This window comes from Python bivittatus, unplaced genomic scaffold (genome assembly GCF_059951505.1).
Source record: "Python bivittatus isolate LINGU-HERP-01145 unplaced genomic scaffold, Pbiv_v1 ctg000590_np1212, whole genome shotgun sequence".
Taxonomy (NCBI): Eukaryota; Metazoa; Chordata; class Lepidosauria; order Squamata; family Pythonidae; genus Python; species Python bivittatus.
Genome location: NW_028277086.1, coordinates 21,436,403 through 21,456,826, shown reverse-complemented (window position 1 = coordinate 21,456,826; position 20,424 = coordinate 21,436,403). Strand labels below are relative to the sequence as shown.

The following is a 20,424-nucleotide window of genomic DNA, read 5'->3' as shown; positions in this document are numbered from 1 at the left end:
CATTAATAAAAGATACAAAGTATACAGAGTTGTTTTCATAATACTAAAAAGAAAATCTGAACTTTAGGGCTTTGTAACAGTCTCCACTATATTGTTATTTATAAATATTAGAAAGAAAAGCAAAAGAAGAAGAGAAAAACATCCCTAAAAGCAACATAAATACTTGATTTTTTACTTCTCCCTTCTTTGCTCTCCAACCAATTTGCAATATCTATTGGTGTAAATTTTAGAAACCATGCTTTGAATGTTTGTACTTGTCTTGCTGCCTAATAAAAGCAATGGTCTCTAACTACAACTGACGCAACAGAAAATTTCACAAGGCCCGTGGTCATCACCTTAGTAACTATGTCACTGAGTTCATTAGCAGACTGAAGATTACCTGTGCATTTACTTTCTTATGCCTTGGTTAATATTGCTTTATGCCTGAAGATTGGCAAAAAATCCAAAATGTAAACAAAATACAAAAACAATACCCCTTTTTGCCAGTTCTTTTAAATAGATTGTAAATACCCAAAACTGGCTCATCGGAAGAATCCACTGCATTCCAAAATTTGCCTGTATATTTTATCTCTTTTTTTGCTAACAGTGTGGACCAAATAATCAAAGTTAAATTCAGTTTTTTCAGAAATTACTATAAATTCCTTGTGAATAAAATTGGCTATATTAATATTTAACTGCAACTTTCCTTAAAACACATCTTAATAAGCATCTATAATTACTGTGTCCCTGTATTTGAGAGATGAGAAATCTATAATGGATCTGTACAAAAAAGTGACCATGAAGAACTAGATTTTACTACCTGCAGTTTTCTTGATTTAAAATTGTATACATAAAGAGAAGCATACACATAGTTTATACATGTTTATTTGGAATACCTTGGCATGCTTAGAATACAATTAATAATTAAGTTAATAGTTATACAGTGTAAAGTAGAAAAGAAATACCATAACATGAATGTTTACTTTTTAGGAAAATGACCCCCAAAACCTATAATTCCCCTAGTTGTTTATATCATATTTCTGCTGAATTAACATTTGAGTAATTAATCTATTCATGTTTGCAGTCTCCTTGAATTTGCTGTTTGTTTTAAAAAGATCCTATAATCTTCAAGAAAAGAAATGGTAAATTACTTGTAAATCAACATGCACTTAAAGTTGTAACTTTGGCTGGATCATGTTCAGGTCCTATATAACATATTAAAAGAGATTCTAAAACTGGGGTACAAGTAGTCCATTTCCAATATTTCCTTCAACGTTAAATGAAAAAAAGGTATCACAAAACATTTTACACAGAAGACTATACCTTGCCACAAATATACATTTCTTCAGATAGCTGTCAGAACGAATATGAAGAACTTACTCACTGTGAAATAAACTAATCAATTATTTGTTTTAGTTTCTAGATTTTAAACATAGTTAATTAATTACTTACTGGGATATAAAAGAAGAGAGATCAGCAATAATTTTCTCTCTTGCCTGGGTATAAATAGAACTCTATGAGACAATGCATGCTCTTGCACATCTGAATGCATTCTCACACAGCATTTTCAGTTTAGCAAAACACTAGACAGATGCCTCATGCACTATTAATGTGCCTGAACCATCAATCTTAGTTAGATAATCTTAGTGAGTGTAGATCTTATATTTAGATATATTACTTACTTTATAGTTTTAAGACAGGTCTCAGTTTACATATACAATAATCCATATATTAAGATGTTAGGACACTGAGTTTGTTCCAATTAAATTGCTTGAAAAATCATTCCAAAGCTTACAGTATGTTAGGGTAATATAAACCTTTCTACAATCATGCCTCCTAATGGAACATGAGATATGTTTTTTCTAATTCTTATTAAATTATTTCACAACTTTTGCACAATATCTCTACTCAGTTTTTCAAGCCATTAAGATAACTTTTGCTAACTTCTAAGAAAAAGAGAGTTTCTCCCAATTGGAAAAAAAAAACCCTAAAGTCCAAAAAAATTTTATTTAGTTCTTATTAAAACAATAAGTATTGATATTTCCTAATTCATCTGGATTAACTAAATATTGGTCTTGTTCCAAAGAAATGAAAAACTGTAAATATTTCAAGTTAAAATTGTAGAAGTGCAAAAATTCTCAAGTGCTGCTTCTTGAAAAAAAGATACATGCTTATAAATTAATTTATTTTTCTGCAGAAAACTATCACCAGGAAATTCCTTGTAACTGTAAAAAGTAACCATCTTTAAAGACCCACAGTGAAAGACCTGATTCCATAACAACAATTTTTAGAGACATTCTGACAAATTGGTCTCCTGAATATATATATATCTGCCATATCAAGGACAAGCTTTCCATCGCTTCTTTGTATTGTCGTATTTTATCAGTGGGGATTACAACTAATAATCCCAAAACATGTTAAATGCAGCTCATGAGTACCTTAACTCAGTAACATGTAGCTAAGACTAATGTATCCTTATTTTTGAAAAGGCTTCTTTACAATATGTGTGTGGGGGGGGCTGTGTGTATAAACATTACATGCGGCTGCCAACATCTGCCCGACAGAGAACAAAGTGAGAATTTACAATTAGTAGTAAGAACACTATTAATTTATGCTGCCTTTAATGCAGCAACTCAGGCTGGTTTTCCACAAAGGGAAGCACTCCACTAACATAGTATGCAATTCCAAGAGACAGCAAAGCAATGACTACAAGCAAGAGCAGCACTCTCCAAAAGCCAAGGTCCTCTACAAATTCTTGCCATGTTGTTCGGAAGCTGGAAAGAACACCTTCCCCTTGTTGCAGGTTGGGGTTGAGGAGGGAGTGGCTTTCCATGGCGCTGTAAAAAAAAATTGAAATAAGAATATCACTGAAGACAGAATTCAAGCACAGAACATTAATCCTGATCTCATTATACAAGGAACAGAAGAGGAAGAAGTGGGCACTAATAGGGCTACGTTAAGGTTAGAAAACCCAGGCTCAAATGATCAAGCCTCTTTTCCCTTTATATGGCAACTGGGTTTGCCAGCAGTACAAATGTTTCAGTGGTATTTCCAGTAGTAAACATATTATAGGAATTCAGTTTATTAACTAGAAACACATAAGTGTAATTTTTATAAAACTCTGTCGTGCCAAACAAACACACAGGTACACACTAGGGAGCCTTTATGGCTCCATCACATAGACTGTCCTTTATATTGGTAAACCATTGCTGTGTTCAGAGCTCTCAGCGTGAGGCCTCCCAGGCAGCCACGGCCAAATCCCTACCTCTTAGCTAATGTACTTCACAGACATCTTATGAGGAAGGCGTAACTAACTTATTTTAAAAGTTTCTATGCTGTTTGTAGGGCCAAAGTCATTGCAAAACAGTGTTTAATTAATGTATTGTCGAAGGCTTTCACGGCCGGCATACGATGGCTGGTGTGGGTCTTCCGGGCTGTGTGGCCGTGTTCTGGAAGTTTTGTTTCCTAACGTTTCGCCAGCACCTGTGACCAGCATCTTCAGAGAGTAGGAGCACAGACAGGAGCATTTCTCTCTGTGCCCAGGGTGATGTGACCCTTTTGTGGGTATTTGTCATACCCACCCATAATCACCCCCAGCAGCCCCTCGTTAACAATTCAATAGAAGAAAAAACCCTGCCTAATCCCCAGGAAGATACACACATATTCTGACACCAAAACAAGCAGCCACTCAGTAACCCAACCAGACCTCTATAAATACCCACAAAAGGGTCACATCACCCTGGGCACAGAGAGAACTGCTCCTGTCTGTGCTCCTGCACTCTGAAGATGCCGGTCACAGGTGCTGGCGAAACGTTAGGAAACAAAACTTCAAGAACACGGCCACACAGCCCGGAAGACCCACACCAGCCAGTGTTTAATTAGTTAAAAATTGCCATTTATATATTGGGGGTAAAAACCTGTGCTACAGTCCCAAATCCATTAAAAATAATTCCAAAATTAAGGAATACCCCAATCCTTAATGATTGTAATGCATAAAAAAGAAGAAAAAAGAAAAAAGTTTTCAGGCCTATCTAAAAAAAAACAGAAAAGGGTGTATGTGTATAAAACATCTCTCTCTAGGAACAGATTTCTGTAAATGAGGAGCCACCACTGAACAGGCCATACCTTGCATTGCTGACCATATAATTATACCTGTCAGACTTCAAAACTGACTGTAGGGCTTTGGCAGCTCCAATGTGTAGAAGTCATCCATCACATTATCCCAATTCCACACACATTAGGCTTTGATGGTCAAAACCAGCACTTTGAACTGGGCTTGACTGTGGAAGGTAGACAGTTCATTTAATATAATACTGGAGTGACATGCTATGAATGCTAAGCTACCACAAGCATCTGGATAGCTGCAATTTGCAAAACGAGAAACTTCCAAACATTTTTAAAAATTAAATCCATATGGAACATATTATAGTTCTCCAGTCTGAATGTTTCCAAGGCACAGCAACTAAAATAAAATCCTTCATCCTTAGATAGGCTCACAGCTGGCATACCATCCTAAGCTGACAAAAGGCATTCTTATTATTGTGGCCACCAATGCTTTCCCAAACAGCATCAAGTCTAGCCTTATCCCCAAGCTACAAATTTAGTTCTTCTGAGAAAGTGCAACTCCATTCAAAGTTAGTGGAACACCACCAAACAGGTTAATCAATCTGTCTTATTTGGATTAAACTTCACCTAATTCATCCTCATCGATTCTAAAATTGTCTCCAGACATTTATGGTGAAGTTCTATTCTGATCTTTGGCAAAAACAAGTAGAATTGTGAATCATCTACATACTAACTTTAGCACTATCTTCATTGTTCTTCTTTAGCAATAGCAACTAGATGTTAAATAACCCAGACACAAAATGTGGCATCCCTAAAGTCCTGAACTAAAATTTCCGCTAAGTTTCTCCCACCAGAACAGATCCTAATAATCATAACACAGTGCTATTAGTCCCAATCCAGTGAGATTAACATTACAGTAGTTGATATCAAAGTCATCCATCAGGATGGACAAATCCATCTCTAAAAAAATTCCTCTGTTCTGTCCCAGGCTGAAAGTTAAGTAGGAATCTCTCCAATAATCAGTATTCTCCAAAACTGATTTAACATACCATCACTCTCTCCAAAATCTTTCTTAAGAATAGAATGACAGCCACTGCTTGGTTTCAACAACCACAGGCCCAAAGTTTATTGGTTTTCCACCAGTACGTATCTCCGCGTTTCTAAGACCAACAAGCATCACCTCTTTCCTCAATGAGACATTAACAATTTCTAAAGGTACAGACAGTTCTGACAGGAGTTGCTGCCTCTTGAAAATTCTATATTTGAATCGGAATTATCTGCCCAGTCCTGGTTAATATCTATTGACCAGAATATGTAAACAGGAATATATTTATTGCTTGTTTCAAAATTGCATCTCTTCATAAAGAACTGTTCAAGGGCACAGGACTGTGTTGGTTGTTGAGTACTTCTCCCTGTTAAAACCAATGCTAGATGCTAAAATGGGTTTTATTTAGTTCAATTTAAAAACACTATACAACACTTCTTTTTTTGCATATTATTAGGATATGCCTCACCCCCCTTCTCTTGAACTATTAAAGTTTTAGGGCTCTAAAGCAGTATTTCTCAACCTTAGCAACTCCAAGATATGTGGACTTCAATTCCCAGAATTCCCTTGCTGGCTGGGGAATTCTGGGAGTTGAACTCCACATATCCCAAAGTTGCCAAGATTGAGAAACACTGCTTTAAAGGAATGCCTGTTCCAAGAAACTTTGGATAATTTAATCTAAAATTCTATATTGGTTTCTTCCTAACTTTGTGACCTCCAGATTTGTCAAACACGTGGAAAATTTCTGGAGCCCCTTTTGATAAGAAAATCATTTTGGCCTGATTCATTTAAAATTGAACATCTAATGAATTTAGACAAGGAGACACTGCTATGGAAATTAGCAAGCTTTGCACGGGCTGCTGATAAACAGAGATAATATTTTATCAAATATTCCTAATGTTTTCTAATATTTTATTGGTTGTAATAACACTGTTTTAATCTTTTTACTGATTTTTGTATATTTTAATGTATTTTATAAATGTATGGCCACTTTTGTGCAGGTTTTACCTTATTTGTTATGACCCATGGTCAAAACAATAAATTGAGCTGAAATTGCTTGTTAAACAATTAACAAATTGCTTGTTAAACAATTTGGCAGAATTCTGCCTTTGAGTCTTTTATTTAATTTTTTTTTTTAAAAAGGAACATTCTGGAAGGATCCCAGAGAATTAACTCTGGTTGCAACTATGGAGCTGCAGCAGAATATAATGCAAACAGGAGTTATCACAAGGGATGCAATATGCACAAAGTATATGGCATTTCCAAGACTTCTTACTTTGGTTTTTAAATACACTGTCTTCTTCCGTGGAAAGCTGTTTGTTTGTTACTCCAGAATCAATTGTCTCACACTTGTCAGAACATAAATAAGGAGGGAGCTTTTTATAAAAAAAGATAATTATCCATTGGTGCATGACAGAAATATTTGTTAGGACTCAGACAGTTAATCTATAACCACTATAAAGGTTAAATAAAGGTACAATATAATCTAAGTGGAAAGGTTATGTGGCTATTGAAAACAAAGTGGGCTCTTTTTTAAAAAACAGAAAAACTGAGTTGGAGAAACTACCTGTCTGTTACCACCAAAAGTGACCTCTAAATACTAAAATGGTAGAAGAACTGGAATACCAGCTATTTTGAAGAAATATGGAAGTGGCAAAAATTCCTGATGGTCTTTCTGCTGGTTAGAAAAAACAAGCTGCTTTTTTAAAAAGTTGTTACCGACACAGAGGTTGATTTTTAGTTGCAGGCCTCTCCAAAGATATGTACAAAAGCAGAAAACATTTTAGAGTTAAAATGACTATCTTCACAATAAATAAACAGCTTCAACAGCTATTACCTGAATTAGAGAAATAACTTAATTTGTTGAAAACAGGGGAAGAAAAAAAAACAGGAAAAAAATGCCAGGCAAAAATGGTCTCCTGTAGGAGTTTCTTTTTATATTACAACAACTTCGACCACAAAGCATACAAGACTGAGATTTATGTTTGACTCTTAGATATAAAAATTGCTGACTGGCAAAGTTCTATACAAAAGGATACTTAAAATACTTCAACCTGATTTATAAGGAAATTGGAAACCATTATTGTTTAGATACCCTCAGCAGAATAAGGCACCTTTCCACTGGCAAGTCACATAGTAAATCTAAAGTTAGCTTAGTTTTAAGAGACAATTTTTTAAAAATCACACTTTCATTAAGATAAATGTTGTTAACTTATAAGCAAGCATTCAGTTAGAATTGAAGATATAATGGAGGCAGACAGTTTGATCTTCTATATATGGGCAAAAGAAATTAGGTTCAGTTCCTACTTGAGAGGATTTTGAAAGAGATCAAGAAAAAACTTTAAAAAAAACCCTCACTACTTCTCTGTTGTCATAGAATAAAAGAAACTGATTTAAGTTTGATTGAAATGGCGAAGAAATCTACTGAAAAATACTGTCTCATTCCACAAAGCAACATAGCATGTCTCGTAATGAAATGGCAAATAAAAAAAGGAAAAGGCTTAATAGAAAATGTATGTATGTATGCATTTATTTGTTATATTTATAACCCACTGAATCAACTCCCAAATTGGAATTGTAAATAAGTACAAATACTGACTAGTAAGTCACACAGAAATAAACAGATCCACAAAGACAGTATTTTTGTCATAGTTAATTCTTAAAAAAAAAAAATCTGAATTCATCCAAATGAATTTATCATTTATCTGAAGTATTTTAATTAGCAGTAGATAGTTTAGTATATTACAAGGGTGGTCAGTGTACAGGCTGTGGTTCCTAAGTCCCTGAGTGCAGCCCTACAGAATTTCAGCAGCAAAACAGTCAAGAAACAGGCACACAATTTCCTCCCATCTTCAGTGCAAAAGAGAAAAGATTAACACAAGCTTTGATTTAAACCTAACCCTCCTAAAAAAAACACTCTGAAAATCTGGGGGGGGGACTTGAAAATGTTGATCCTGAGCACTTCAATGATATCACTGACTTATTCCTCTAGTCCTTTGCCACCCAAACATTCAGACAGAAAAAAAGAGGTGACCTTGCAGCCAAAAAAAATCTTGGTTTCATAATAGGACAAGGCTTTCTAAATACTGAAACTACAGACTATAAACGTGAGCCCACTCTCCAAAACAATAACACTGGAAAGAAAAAGAAACTGAAAACATCCTTCCCTCGTTTCCACCCTGTCCTTTTTCAGAATGAAGACCCAAACATACTGATGTTCCAACTTGTTTTGTATAAATATGAACCAGCAAGGTAGGTATAGTCTACATATGCCCAAAGCAGCAGAGAAAAGGCTGTGAGCATAATTCAGCCAAATTGCCAGTAATAACAGCTTTTTTCTTTCCTCCCCATCTTAGAATGCTTAACACCACACAGCTGTCAGGCTCCAAAGAAAGCACTAAATTCAACTTCTACCTGTTCTTCAAGGTCTCATAATGTATTTATAAAAGCATAACTTCCTTTAAAATACCACAGTATTTTCTATGAGGCACATGAAACCCAAGTCTTTTGCATGAAAAAACTAGCCCACCAGTTGCATTTGGGCTATGCTGAAACCAGATTGGAGCTCAGTGGCTTCTCTATTCAAAAGATCTACAAAGAGAAAATAATGTCAAGGAGAAAGTAAAACTAGAACCTTCTCCTCAACACTGGGTTTTCTATGTGTAAGTATTTATTTATTGTACAAGGGACAGTCAAGTCATATTTCAGGTCAAAAATAAAGATACTGACTTAGTCTGAATATATAATTTTAGCTGACTCCTAAAGTTCATTGGCCATGTGACAGTCAAACTTCTTTAGAACTCCTTCCAGTGAAGAGTCTAAACATCTCCAAGTACAAAATTGTACAAAAACATGTCTCATAATAAGCCTTGACCTTTTCCATTATGCAGAATAAGCTCCAAATACGACAATTTTTCCAACTACGTTTAACCAGTAAAGTAGAATCAAAACAATGGGGGAGGGAGGGCAAACCTTTCACTTTCAGCAGTCTGCATCGTTTCCAGCTTTGAGTGTGCTCCTCTGTTGAACCCTTTCACTTCTTGTTCTTCCAAAGATTCAAGCAATCGAATCACATCTTTATTTACTCCTCTTCGTTTTGCCAGGACAAGAGGTGTTGCACCTTGATGATTGCTATGTGAAGTGGAAAAAGAAAAAAGTTAATAGAACAATTTCTATCTGAAAAATATATTCATATCAACTGTATGAAAAAAAACCCCAGCAGTTTATCATAGCTTATTGAAACAACACCCTATTATTTTTCATCCATAGGCCTGACAGTGCCTAAAGTAATAGGGCAATAATTACAGACAATATCCTATGAATATTAATAGCATATTAATGATCTGACTGAATTTACATGATTACATTTGAAGTCAAGCATTTTGATCTAACAGTTCTCCTCACTTTACTTTCTGTGTTACAAGGATGTTATATTGTGGATTTTAAAATAAAAGGTAATTTAATTAGAGTTCCTTGGAAAGAAAGCTGTTGAGAAATTGCTGCATCTGTCCCACAAGATGATAGAAGTTGCCTTTTTTCAACAAAAAACTGAAAACCTTTAGTAACAATATGGGCATGTAAATAAATACAGCTACTGTATTAAAGCAAAATTAATAAGCTAAAGGTAGAGATACTTGAATCTTTAGAAGTCAAGACTATGTGTAAAACAATTAGGTTTCCTAGGAGATTATTACCCTATCAGGTAATCTCTATCAAGAAAGATACAAAAATAATCTTTGGAACGATATAGTTTCCATTTGAAATCTCACAAGTCTTTGTACATAGATCAGTCAAAAAAAGAGCTTGTGAGACCTGAAACTGAGATAAGAATATTATCTTATTTTCATTAAGGTTTAAGGTTTCAAGAACAGGAGGTATTTGGGAGATATTACCTTATCTGAAACTTCAAAGAGTTGACATTATAAATAGTTATTGTTTTCCAAAACTGTAATTTATTTTAACATGATACCTGAACTATAATTTACCGAATAGTTCTATGCTTACAGCCCTATATAACATTAGCATAGTCTCCATGCATGTCAGCTGAAGCATAAAAAAGCTAATTTTACAATGTTACAGTTGCTACAGGGAAGCTACTTTGCAAGCATCCCCATGTAAGATGCAGCCCATTATTGCAGTTTTACAGTCAGCTTCCTAATGCCATTACAGGTAGTCCTTGTTTAGTGACCACAATTGGAACTGGCAACTCTGTCATTAAGCGAAGGGGCCACTAAGTGAAATCATGACAGCACTTATGATGTTACTTCAGCTTTCCTCTGCTTTAAAGACCTGCGAAGGTGGTAAACATGTGGATTGGTCGTAAGGCTACTTTTTCATCACTGCCATAACTGCAAATGGTCACTGTATGAGGCAGTTGCTAAACAAGGAGTATCTGTACTCTTTCTTAAAACTTTGGTGTTTGTTCTTAAAATAAAAATGCTGGCTAACAATTATCTGTATCTTGGTATCTGTAATAACCAAGCACTACAGGTGGTCCTTGGTTAAAAACCACATGCTCAGCGACTGTTTGAACTTGCGATGGCACTGAACCAGTGGTACGTATGACCAGTCCTGGGAGTTCCAGCCATTGCAGTGTCCCCATGGTCACTATCTGGGTGCTCAGCGCCCAGCTTGTGATTATATTGCAGTCACATGGCTGCCATTTGCAACCTTCTTTGCTGGTTTCCAACAAGCGAAGTCAGTGGGAAAGCTGGCAGGAGGTTGCAAATGGCAACCACGGGACATCCTTGCTTAACAATCTGATGATTCCATTAATCAGAATTATCAGAATGCCAGAATTGCCACCACTAAATGGCACAGTCATATGTCACGCTTTACAACCGCATCACTTAACAACAACTCCAGTCCCAATTGCCATCATTAACTAAGGATTACCTGTAATGGAAAACTAAGATGGATACTTGCTTCTTAGTTTTACTATTTACTGAAGTACTCTAGTTCTTTTGAATTTGAGATGACAGACACAAAGGGGAAATAAAAGCAACTTTTAGGAAACGTGTTCAGAGCTAAATTGGCTAGGCTTATTTAGTTAAATAAATTAGGTAATTAGTTTATTTTAAATTCATGTGTAAAATCACATTTATGCTTTAAAATGTGTACTTTCCACTTTCTTCATTGTTTTTTGCTATCTAGGCTGTAGACAAGGCAGTCCCACCAGGAATTTATTTTACTCAAGAACCATGTATGGTGATAATAGTTACAGCACTGATTCTTCTTTGTAACTTCTGTTCCACTATCAAGAAGTCCATCCCCAAGTTAATTATGACAACCACTGCAAAGTTCATATAAATATATGCTAACATCATAAGTTTTACCTCTTTTTAAGCATCTTAGTCATCACCTCCAAGTGAAATATTGTAACTCAAACATAAAACAAAGAACAGAGGCTTAGCATCAATCATTTAAAAACAATTGTTAAGTTTCAAACCACTAGGATACATGAACAGAGAGTTCAAAGAACAAACAATTCTGGGATTATTGTTAATTGTGTTTGTCAAAAAGCTATTTATCCAGTACACTAAGTGCTTTTGTCTGGGCACTGGCATATGACAGATGCTGGGAGCCTGGTAGAGTGAATATACAGCATTTCAGAGAAAGATTGATTTACAAATTCTGAGAGCTGGTAGGGTGAGCACTGAAAAATAATGAAATAGAAACGACATGTCGAACCATTTCTGTTTACATTGGAACAAATATACATATGAATATATTTCAAGTTGTTAAAAGAGGTCAATTATTTTGAGATATCTCATCTCCATGTTAGAGGTTGGCAACAGAATCAGAACAATGCCATCTACGTGCTCACTCTGGATGAACCAACACAAGTGCCCTCATAATGTTGCTGGACTGCAACTTCAATCCTCATCACCACTGGCCATGCTGGCTAAGACTGAAAAGATTAAATGTTTAACAACCTTTGAAGAGCTATACTGTAATTGTAGCAGCTTGGATAGTGGTGGAAATGGCCACTGTTTGTTGGTTTTTTCATAGCTCCAGTGCAACATGATATAGGGTCATTATTGTACAGAATGTTCATGACAAGAACACACTATCAGGAATAGTTGCAGATAATCTCTGTGCTGAAATTATCCTCCCGACCAGAAAGAATCATAGTTGTAAGTGCTACCTAAAAAATTACAACAGAAGTCGTCATACAATTTTTTTTCTATCTACAGCTACCACAATCCTGAGTTTTTAAAGAATAAGGATCTAGAAGGCTGAAATATATTATTGGGAACTATTCAAAGTTAAGTAGATAAGATTGATTTTTAGCCATATGGTAGAGTGACAAACTTACCAAATATCTATCTTGAGTCCATTGGAGACAAGGAATTGAATGGTATCAACATGTCCACACAAGTGAAGGGCTGTGTTACCTTGGTAATCTGTAGCCAAAAGATCACCCCCAAATTTGTGCAATAACTGAGCAATATCAACATTTCCTCGAGCTGCTGCTAAATGAAGACCTGTTCGGCCACGGCTGTCCCGGATGTTTGGGTCAAAGCCACTCTCCAATAGCCTTTTTGAATAGTTAAAATCTCCATCAATGCAAGCTTGTAGCAGAGGCACATTTGTTTGTGAAGAATCGTTTACAAAGACATAAGACATGACTGAATGGGAAATGTAGCCAATCTGCAGCTGAAAATGAAATGGAAGAAATTGTTGGAAATGAAAAGAAAATGGAAGAAATTTGTTAATAAGAACAATGCCAAAGTTTTAAACAACTATCTTTTTCAAATCAAAAACGATATTGTTGAAATGCAAGATCCAAAAGTTGAATAGTATATATATGATGCTCCACATTATTCTTTGAATAGAAAATATTTCTTGTATTCTTGTTTTGATGGTGTAAATATTGCAATTCTCTAATTTTTGAGAAGTGATTCGGCCAGTATGATGATGCATTCAATGCATTCTTCAGAATACCCCACTTTGATCTCCAGGCTTAAATTATAAATAATATACAGAGAAGAAAATATATTTTTCTTCAATCGTCAAAAAGGCATAAGCCTATATACAGTGGTGCTTAAAATTCTGTGAACCCTTTTGAATTTTCAATATTTTGGCATAATCCTTTGGATCATTTTCCAAACAAGTACAATGTTTTTTACTCAATTGTTTAATTGGGTTCTCTTTATCTAGTTTTAGGATTTGTGTGGAGAATAGATCACATTTTAGGTCATATTTATGCAGAAAAATTGAAAATTTCAAAAGGGTTCATAAACGTTTAAGCACCACTGTACTAGGCTGTCTCAAGGTAACCTAGATGATAATACAGAAATTCTTATATTTGATATTAATAAAGCCAGTCTTAATGGGATTAATTTCTCATGTAACTGCTCCTTATTTACAACAGAACTTCATCATTCAGGCAGTGGTGACTAGCCACTGCTAAAAAGATAATTCTTTTGGTGTGCATCTCATTAGACCTGCCAAAACAACTGTTGCTGCTTTTCCTGTTGAACATTTTCAATTTCCCAAATAATTTCATTCAACTAATATAGACCAAATAGCCAAGATACAGTCAAGAAAGCAAAAACAAACATCTAAGGTTTGATTTATACAGCCCCTTCATTTTCAGAAGGAGCTTATGTGAAAATCTGTAGAAGCTAATAGAGCTTGCACAACAGCTGTGGTTGGCAGAATGCATTTATGATCTCTATTAAACAAACAGCAGCAGAGGAAGATACAGTTTTAAGTGAAAGAAAACCTGGTACTACAGTGTAATAAACACAATCCACCTTCTCAGTTTATAAGCTATACAATAAGCTTCCCAATTTTTCCTTGAGACTTCTTGTTATTATTGGATGGCTGTTAGCTGTTCAGCTTCATCAGAGTGAACTTTGCATGTTCTTACCTTTCACTCCTATGAAAGGTAGTAAATGGTGGAAAGCCCAGGGCCATGCCATGAATGCTGACTGAAATCAATATGCTCCTTGTGTTTCCCGAAGATAATTTTTTTCCAGCCATTGCTGGACATAAAGGTTTTGTCCATATACTCGCTTAGCAGAAGCAGAAGCCAAAATGTGCCCTGCCTGTTTTCTGCTATTTGGAGAAGTGCTGGTGGATGAGGGAGAACAGGAGGGAATCCTGGTGACCATAATTTATGGCTTGGTTTGCCAAAAGGATGCCAAAAATGGCAAAGCCTGCCAGGATTTTGTAGGGGAGAAGCTTCAACAACATCTTAGTTCATGGAAGCTTTGAAATATGGCTGCTCAGCCAGGGGATGAGAAAGGCTGTTGTCTATATAAGAATTAAAGGTATTAGGTGGCCCTAATCCATTCAAAGAATATCATTTCTCTATCTGTTCAGAACTTTTCTCTATGCACATTACCACTGAAGCAAAGAAATGTCTTCTCTTAACATTAGAACAAAGGCATTAACAATTGTTCCAGCTTTTTAAAATTTCACAGAGCTCTGCTTTTCATATCTTGTATCATAAAAAATAAGCAAAGCTTTTTGAGATAGCTGCTTTGCAATGTATACAGAATATTAAACTGAGAGAAGAATGGAGAGTACGATCTTAAAATATATTATTAATTGAAATAAGTCACAATTTTCATTTTTGTTCCTTGCATTTGGAAACAATTTTTATCTAACTACCTTCTTATCATCTTTAAGTAGCTATGACTAATGGAATCTGAGAAGTTCTGTAGAGCATCAGCTCCCTCTAGAGTACTGTATTGCTGCAACTTCAATTCCATCTAGTATGAGAGAACAAAGGTGGGAAAGACTGCCTTAATTTCCAGCTTCCAATATGGAATTTTGGTGAGCTGCAGAGCTAGCCAACATCTCAATGAAAGCAACTCGGGCTTCTTTCATCACCTTATCAAAATGTGCAGCCGAACAATTAACTGCACTGTGGCTGGTGTGGGTCTTCCGGGCTGTGTGGCCGTGGTCTTGAAGTTTTGTTTCCTAACGTTTCGCCAGCACCTGTGACCGGCATCTTCAGAGTGCAGGAGCACAGACAGGAGCAGTTCTCTCTGTGCCCAGCAGTTCTCTCTGTGCAGTTCTCTCTGTGCCCAGAGACAGAACTGCTCCTGTCTGTGCTCCTGCACTCTGAAGATGCCGGTCACAGGTGCTGGCGAAACGTTAGGAAACAAAACTTCAAGACCACGGCCACACAGCCCGGAAGACCCACACCAGCCATCGTATGCCGGCCGTGAAAGCCTTCGACAATACAATTAACTGCACCTTTTTTAGCCACTGTAAACTAAACTCTCAAATGCTTCCATTATCAACCTGCTAAAGATGAACCCCCACTCCTTTCAAAGCTCACAAATCCACATTGGTTGCAAAAGAAGATTGTTAATCACTTTAAAATCACCACTTTAAAACCACCATCAAGTATGAAAAATCTTCATCAACTTTAGTACAGGTAACAGTCAGAAATTATCAAATCTTACCTTCAGTAGGTACAGAGTATGATCAAGGATTGTTAAATCTGTTATGATCCACTTCACAGTCCAATGCACATCTAGAACAGAAGAATCTTGTTAAAGATGTTCAGTTTTCTGATAATACTACAATGCTCTAAATTAACACAAAAATCAGCCAGCTCTTTCATATTGTTCAACCAGGTTGTTTGTAGCGCTGGGTAACCAACTAACTAAAAACATCAGTTTTCACTTTACTTATGCAAAGTCAGCATAAGCAAAACTTTGTGAAACTGACATACAGTATTCCACTTGTAATAAGGAATTGAGTATTTATTGAATTTGAGATGGGCGGCTATATAAATTTGCTAACTAACTAAATAAATAAAATTGAGAAGCCCAAATTGCATTAAAATAAAATCCATTTCTGATTCACCTTTCTCATCATTATATAATGTTTCCAAATACCACTCTTATAATGTAATAAGCACATGTTCAAATGCAGAAGCACGTGGATGGATCTAGATTCCTCCAATCTTCTATATCTTCTATGCCCCTTGAAAACTATTTCTCAATAAGAAGACTGCTCTGTTCTTGCTAACCTTTCCTCAAAATGTGAAGCAGCAGGAAAGAGCTCATGAAAGTAATTTGCAGCCCAAAACCAAATGGAACAATAATTTACATGGTACCAGACATAACAAGGATACTGAAGCAACCAAGATTATTTGCTTATATATTTATATTATTTTACTGAAGGAACTCAAAACCTATTCCCACACATTACCCCAGCCATTACATTATATCTATATGATGTCAGATTTTGGTCTCCAGCTATTACAATGGGAGTGTTTGTCTGGGTAACATTTTATTTTCCTACACTCCAGATACAGAAGTAGACCAATTATTTTGCATGGTGGTAACAGCTGCTTGTTTGTTTACTTACTTTCAATACTTGTATGCTGCCCACTGTCAAATGCTTTCGGTGACAAACAATAAACAATTTAACTCCCCCTTCAAATACATATAAAAATAAAATACATATGAATAAGCCATATGCACCGCAGATCCCACCTGCATAGTATACAGAACACCCTCCTTCTGTGCAAGATGGAAGAGAAAAGTGTTTCCTGAAGCACAAGAGGGATGAAGCAGACTGAAGTTCTGCTGGAAGGCAATTCCAGAAAATGGGGGCAGTGGTAGAAAAAACACAACTCAGTTCCCATCAGATATCAATCCCACAGGGACAGGACTTGGGAGATAACTGACCCTATGAGATCTAGTTGGACAGGTAGGTAAATGCCAGAAGAGGTAGTCTCTCAGATAACCAGGACTAGAACCATGTAGGGCCTTAAAGGTGACAACCAGCACCCTGAATCACATCAGGAGGCCCACTGGCAATCAACAGAACTTCCAAAGCAGAGAGGTCACCTGAGTACATTGGGATATACCATCACTGTCATGAAAATTCCTCACAGCACCCATCAGATAATTCTGATTATTCTTTCCTAAAAGGAAAAGGGTTGCCTTAAACAGAGCTATTGGTTGGCATTCAGCCAACACAATAAGCAAGGGTTTTTTGCAACCTGAATCGCCATTATGTAGGCTTGAACGTGAGTTCATACCGATGTCCAATCAGACACAAGACAGATCTTTGTCCAGCAGTACTCTAATCATTTCCTCCACCACTTCATCTCCCAGAGCAGATCTGCACACAGGGAGAGCCCACTCCAGTGCAATCCAGGCCAAAGCCTTGGATGTCTTATTATTCTAGACCAAAGATTCAGCCAAATTTCCCACCAAACCCTTGGGAAACTCCCCCAAAAATCTCTGAAAACCCATAAAACCCATTCGGAACTTGGGGGAGACCAATCTAATAGGTCTCCCTCACTGTGGAGTAGGGTGCTACACCAAACTCCACAGCAATCAGAGAGTAATCTGTCCCTGACAGGCAGAGTTTACAGTCCCCCACTTTCAGATCACATCCTTTCAACCACAAAACAAAAACCAGATCTAGCATGTGATTTTCATGTGCATCGAGCCCACAGTAAGTTGGGTTGGTCCATAGTGGTCTTGGCTGCCATGAACTGGGCCACTCCAAACTCCTCAACAAGGGGAATCAGGTTGAAGTCCTCCAGTACTAATAAGTGGAGAAACACCACTGCCAACTCAGCAATCAGATTAAGCAGTCTTGGCAGGGCTGCCACCATGTAGCAGGAGGAATGATATACAAGCAGCACACTCAACTGGCCCAACCACACAAATAAGGTCTCAAATCAGGCTATTTCCAGTATAGTGTCTCTAGAAAGCAAGAGAGTCTTGTGGGTGACAACAACTAGCCTCCTCCTTCCCTGCCCAGGGACCATGGCTAGTATCAAACCCAGAACCTGAGTGGGCAATTTCCAAGAGGGGAACCTCCGCCTTCACCCACTGAGGTCTCAGTAATACATTAATGTTAATGTTGTAACTCTAAAATCTTTTAAAAAGAATTATTAAAAACAAAAAAATAGAATTAGCTGTCTTGCCAGATGTTTTTTAAAAAGCACTAATAAGAAATGTTTCTGGTTTACATATATTAAAAAAAAATCTGCTCTCACCTCTATGGGTAATATGTGTTCCTCAGTCTCGGGTCCTCTACCAGAGGCCTGGGAGTTTGAGAGTTCTGTGCAGTATCTTAGCTCTACCTAGCACTGCACTCTTCTGGACAGAGAGCTCTGTTGTTGTTCCTGGGATCTGTTGGAGCCACTCTCCCAGCTTATGAGTCACAGCCCTTAGTGCTCCTATCACCACTGGAACCACTTTGGCCTTTACTTTCCACATCCTCTCTAGTTCTCCCTTCAGCTCCTGGTACTTCTCCAGCTTCTCATAATCCTTCTTCCTGATGTTGCACTGCTTGGTACTGCTACATTTATCACCACCTCTGTCTTCTGGTCCTTGTCTACTACCACGATGTCTGATTGATTGGCCAGTACCTGCCTGTTGATCTGGAAGTCCCACAGGATCTTAGCCCTGTTATTCTCCACAACCTTCTGTGGAAACTCCCATCTGGACTTGGGAAGGTCTAGCTCATACACAGTGCAGATGTTCCTGTACACAATGCCAGCTACTTGGTTGTGCTGTTCTGTCTATGCTGTTCCTGCCTGCTTCTTACACCCTGCTACTATATGTTGGACTGTCTCTGAGGCCCCTCTGCGCAGTCCACACCTTGGGTACTATCTAGTGTGATAGATCCCGGCTTCTATGGATCTGGTGCTTAGTGTCTGTACTTGTGCTGCTATGACCTGTCTTTTAGTCCAGTCCTTTCCAGTCACTAGTAGGATATAAGCAGTACACCCAACTATATATAATCCCCATTTTGTGTATCCATTTCACTTTCACAAAATGCTCTATTGCTTCTGTGCACAACATTGCTGTTTCACGGAATTCAAGATGATTGTATATGTTTAGTTTTATTCACACATTCTCAAAAGAGCAGGCAAGTGATGATTTCTACATATTTCAACATAATATTGTGTTGTTATTAGAAGATGTAGCTCCCGATGAATGAAGGGAGTCCTACTTGAAGAAGGGAAAATGCTACAGTGGACATAGTTCTAGTAGAAAATATACTGCAAAACATCCTAGTGAACATTACATGCTCAAAATAAAAAAAATCCTCTGACAAGCTAATTGTCAATAAAATAATTATTTGCCTCTTTTAGTATGTTAGGTATAGTATATTAAATATAACCCTAACTCAACCAATTTGGTTGTTGTTGCTGGGGAAAGGGCAAATAGAGTAAAACTACAGACCTATCTCCAAATATCCTGGATTATTTTGTAGTTTTGAACACTAGCAATTTATAGTTATCCTGCCATTTCTGCCAGCATATCAGGAATGCATGGAGGCTTTATACTGCTAAAGTGATAGCTGTGTAATAGTATAACTCACTGTTGTGGAAGTCACATAATTTAGAGAACTTATAAACACAAGAAATCTAGTGATTAACAAAATAACCCCTGGCTAGATGAGACTGGAACTGTTTCCCAATTTAGTAACTTTCAGCTTTGTGGACTTCCAGAATTCAGCAGTAGCCAATTTTCCTGTCAATATATATTTCTTAAAAAATGGCACTGAGTGAGCAAAAACTAGTAAGTTTGGAATGCTGTTGTAATTTCTAATCGACAGGCTCCTCATGATGGCATATTATTATTATCTATTTAAAAGTAGTGGCCACCCAACTCCAGTTGATGATATGCAGGACAGCCTAAAGCTCATTTTGAAGGGGCCGAATTCTTCATTCAGTTTTTTATCAAATAAGTACTGGAAATAAAAAACAAAGGTATATACAGTACTGTATATTTTATAGACAGCCTGCCAGAAGCTGCTGAACTACAACTCCCAGCAGCCTCAGCCAGCCTGGTGAAGGGTGGTGGATGCTAGGAATAGTTTAGCCATTCCTGAAGGGTCAGAAGCTCCCTAACCGCCTCAGGGGACAAAAACGGCCTCGGGTTCAATGCAGCCGGTGCTAAACCTGAGCTGGCATTTGTATTTCTTGGTGTTTTAAAACAAACAAGGCAGCCACCGGGAACATTTTGGAAATGGATATTAGTATTTCCAATATACCGGCAGGAGTTCTTTCGGACGACCCTCGACTGTTACCCAGCCAGCCTCGCGGCTGAATTTTTGTACCTGGCGCTCCCACGCCTTGCTAAACCGCCAGCACGGCTCCCTCTCCGCGAACTCGCTCTTCCCCGTCCGCCTCCTCAGAGTAAGCCCGCACCTAACCGGGCAAACGAGGCCGCCCCGCGTCGCCCGACTCGAGTCCCCGACCGGCAGCGGCTTCCCGGGCCGGCCTCCCAGGCCGAAGGCGATTCCGCAGCGCCTCCGCCGCTCCTTCAGGGCCGGTCGCCTCTGCGGCGGCGAGAATCCCTCCCGAAAACAGGCCCCGGCGGAGCCAA

At 37.5% G+C, this 20,424-nt stretch overlaps 1 protein-coding gene across 1 annotated transcript; it reads right to left on the bottom strand.

Moving 5' to 3' along the window:
- Nucleotides 1-846: 846 nt before the first annotated feature.
- On the bottom strand, nt 847-20,224 carry ANKRD46 (ankyrin repeat domain 46). Its single transcript, XM_007442676.3, has 5 exons — nt 20,156-20,224; nt 15,517-15,587; nt 12,408-12,748; nt 9,062-9,220; nt 847-2,816 (listed from the first exon to the last, which is right to left on the bottom strand). Exons 3-5 carry the CDS (start codon nt 12,716-12,718, stop codon nt 2,600-2,602), a joined length of 687 nt encoding a protein of 228 aa, XP_007442738.1. The 5' UTR covers nt 12,719-12,748; nt 15,517-15,587; nt 20,156-20,224; the 3' UTR covers nt 847-2,599.
- Nucleotides 20,225-20,424: the final 200 nt, after the last annotated feature.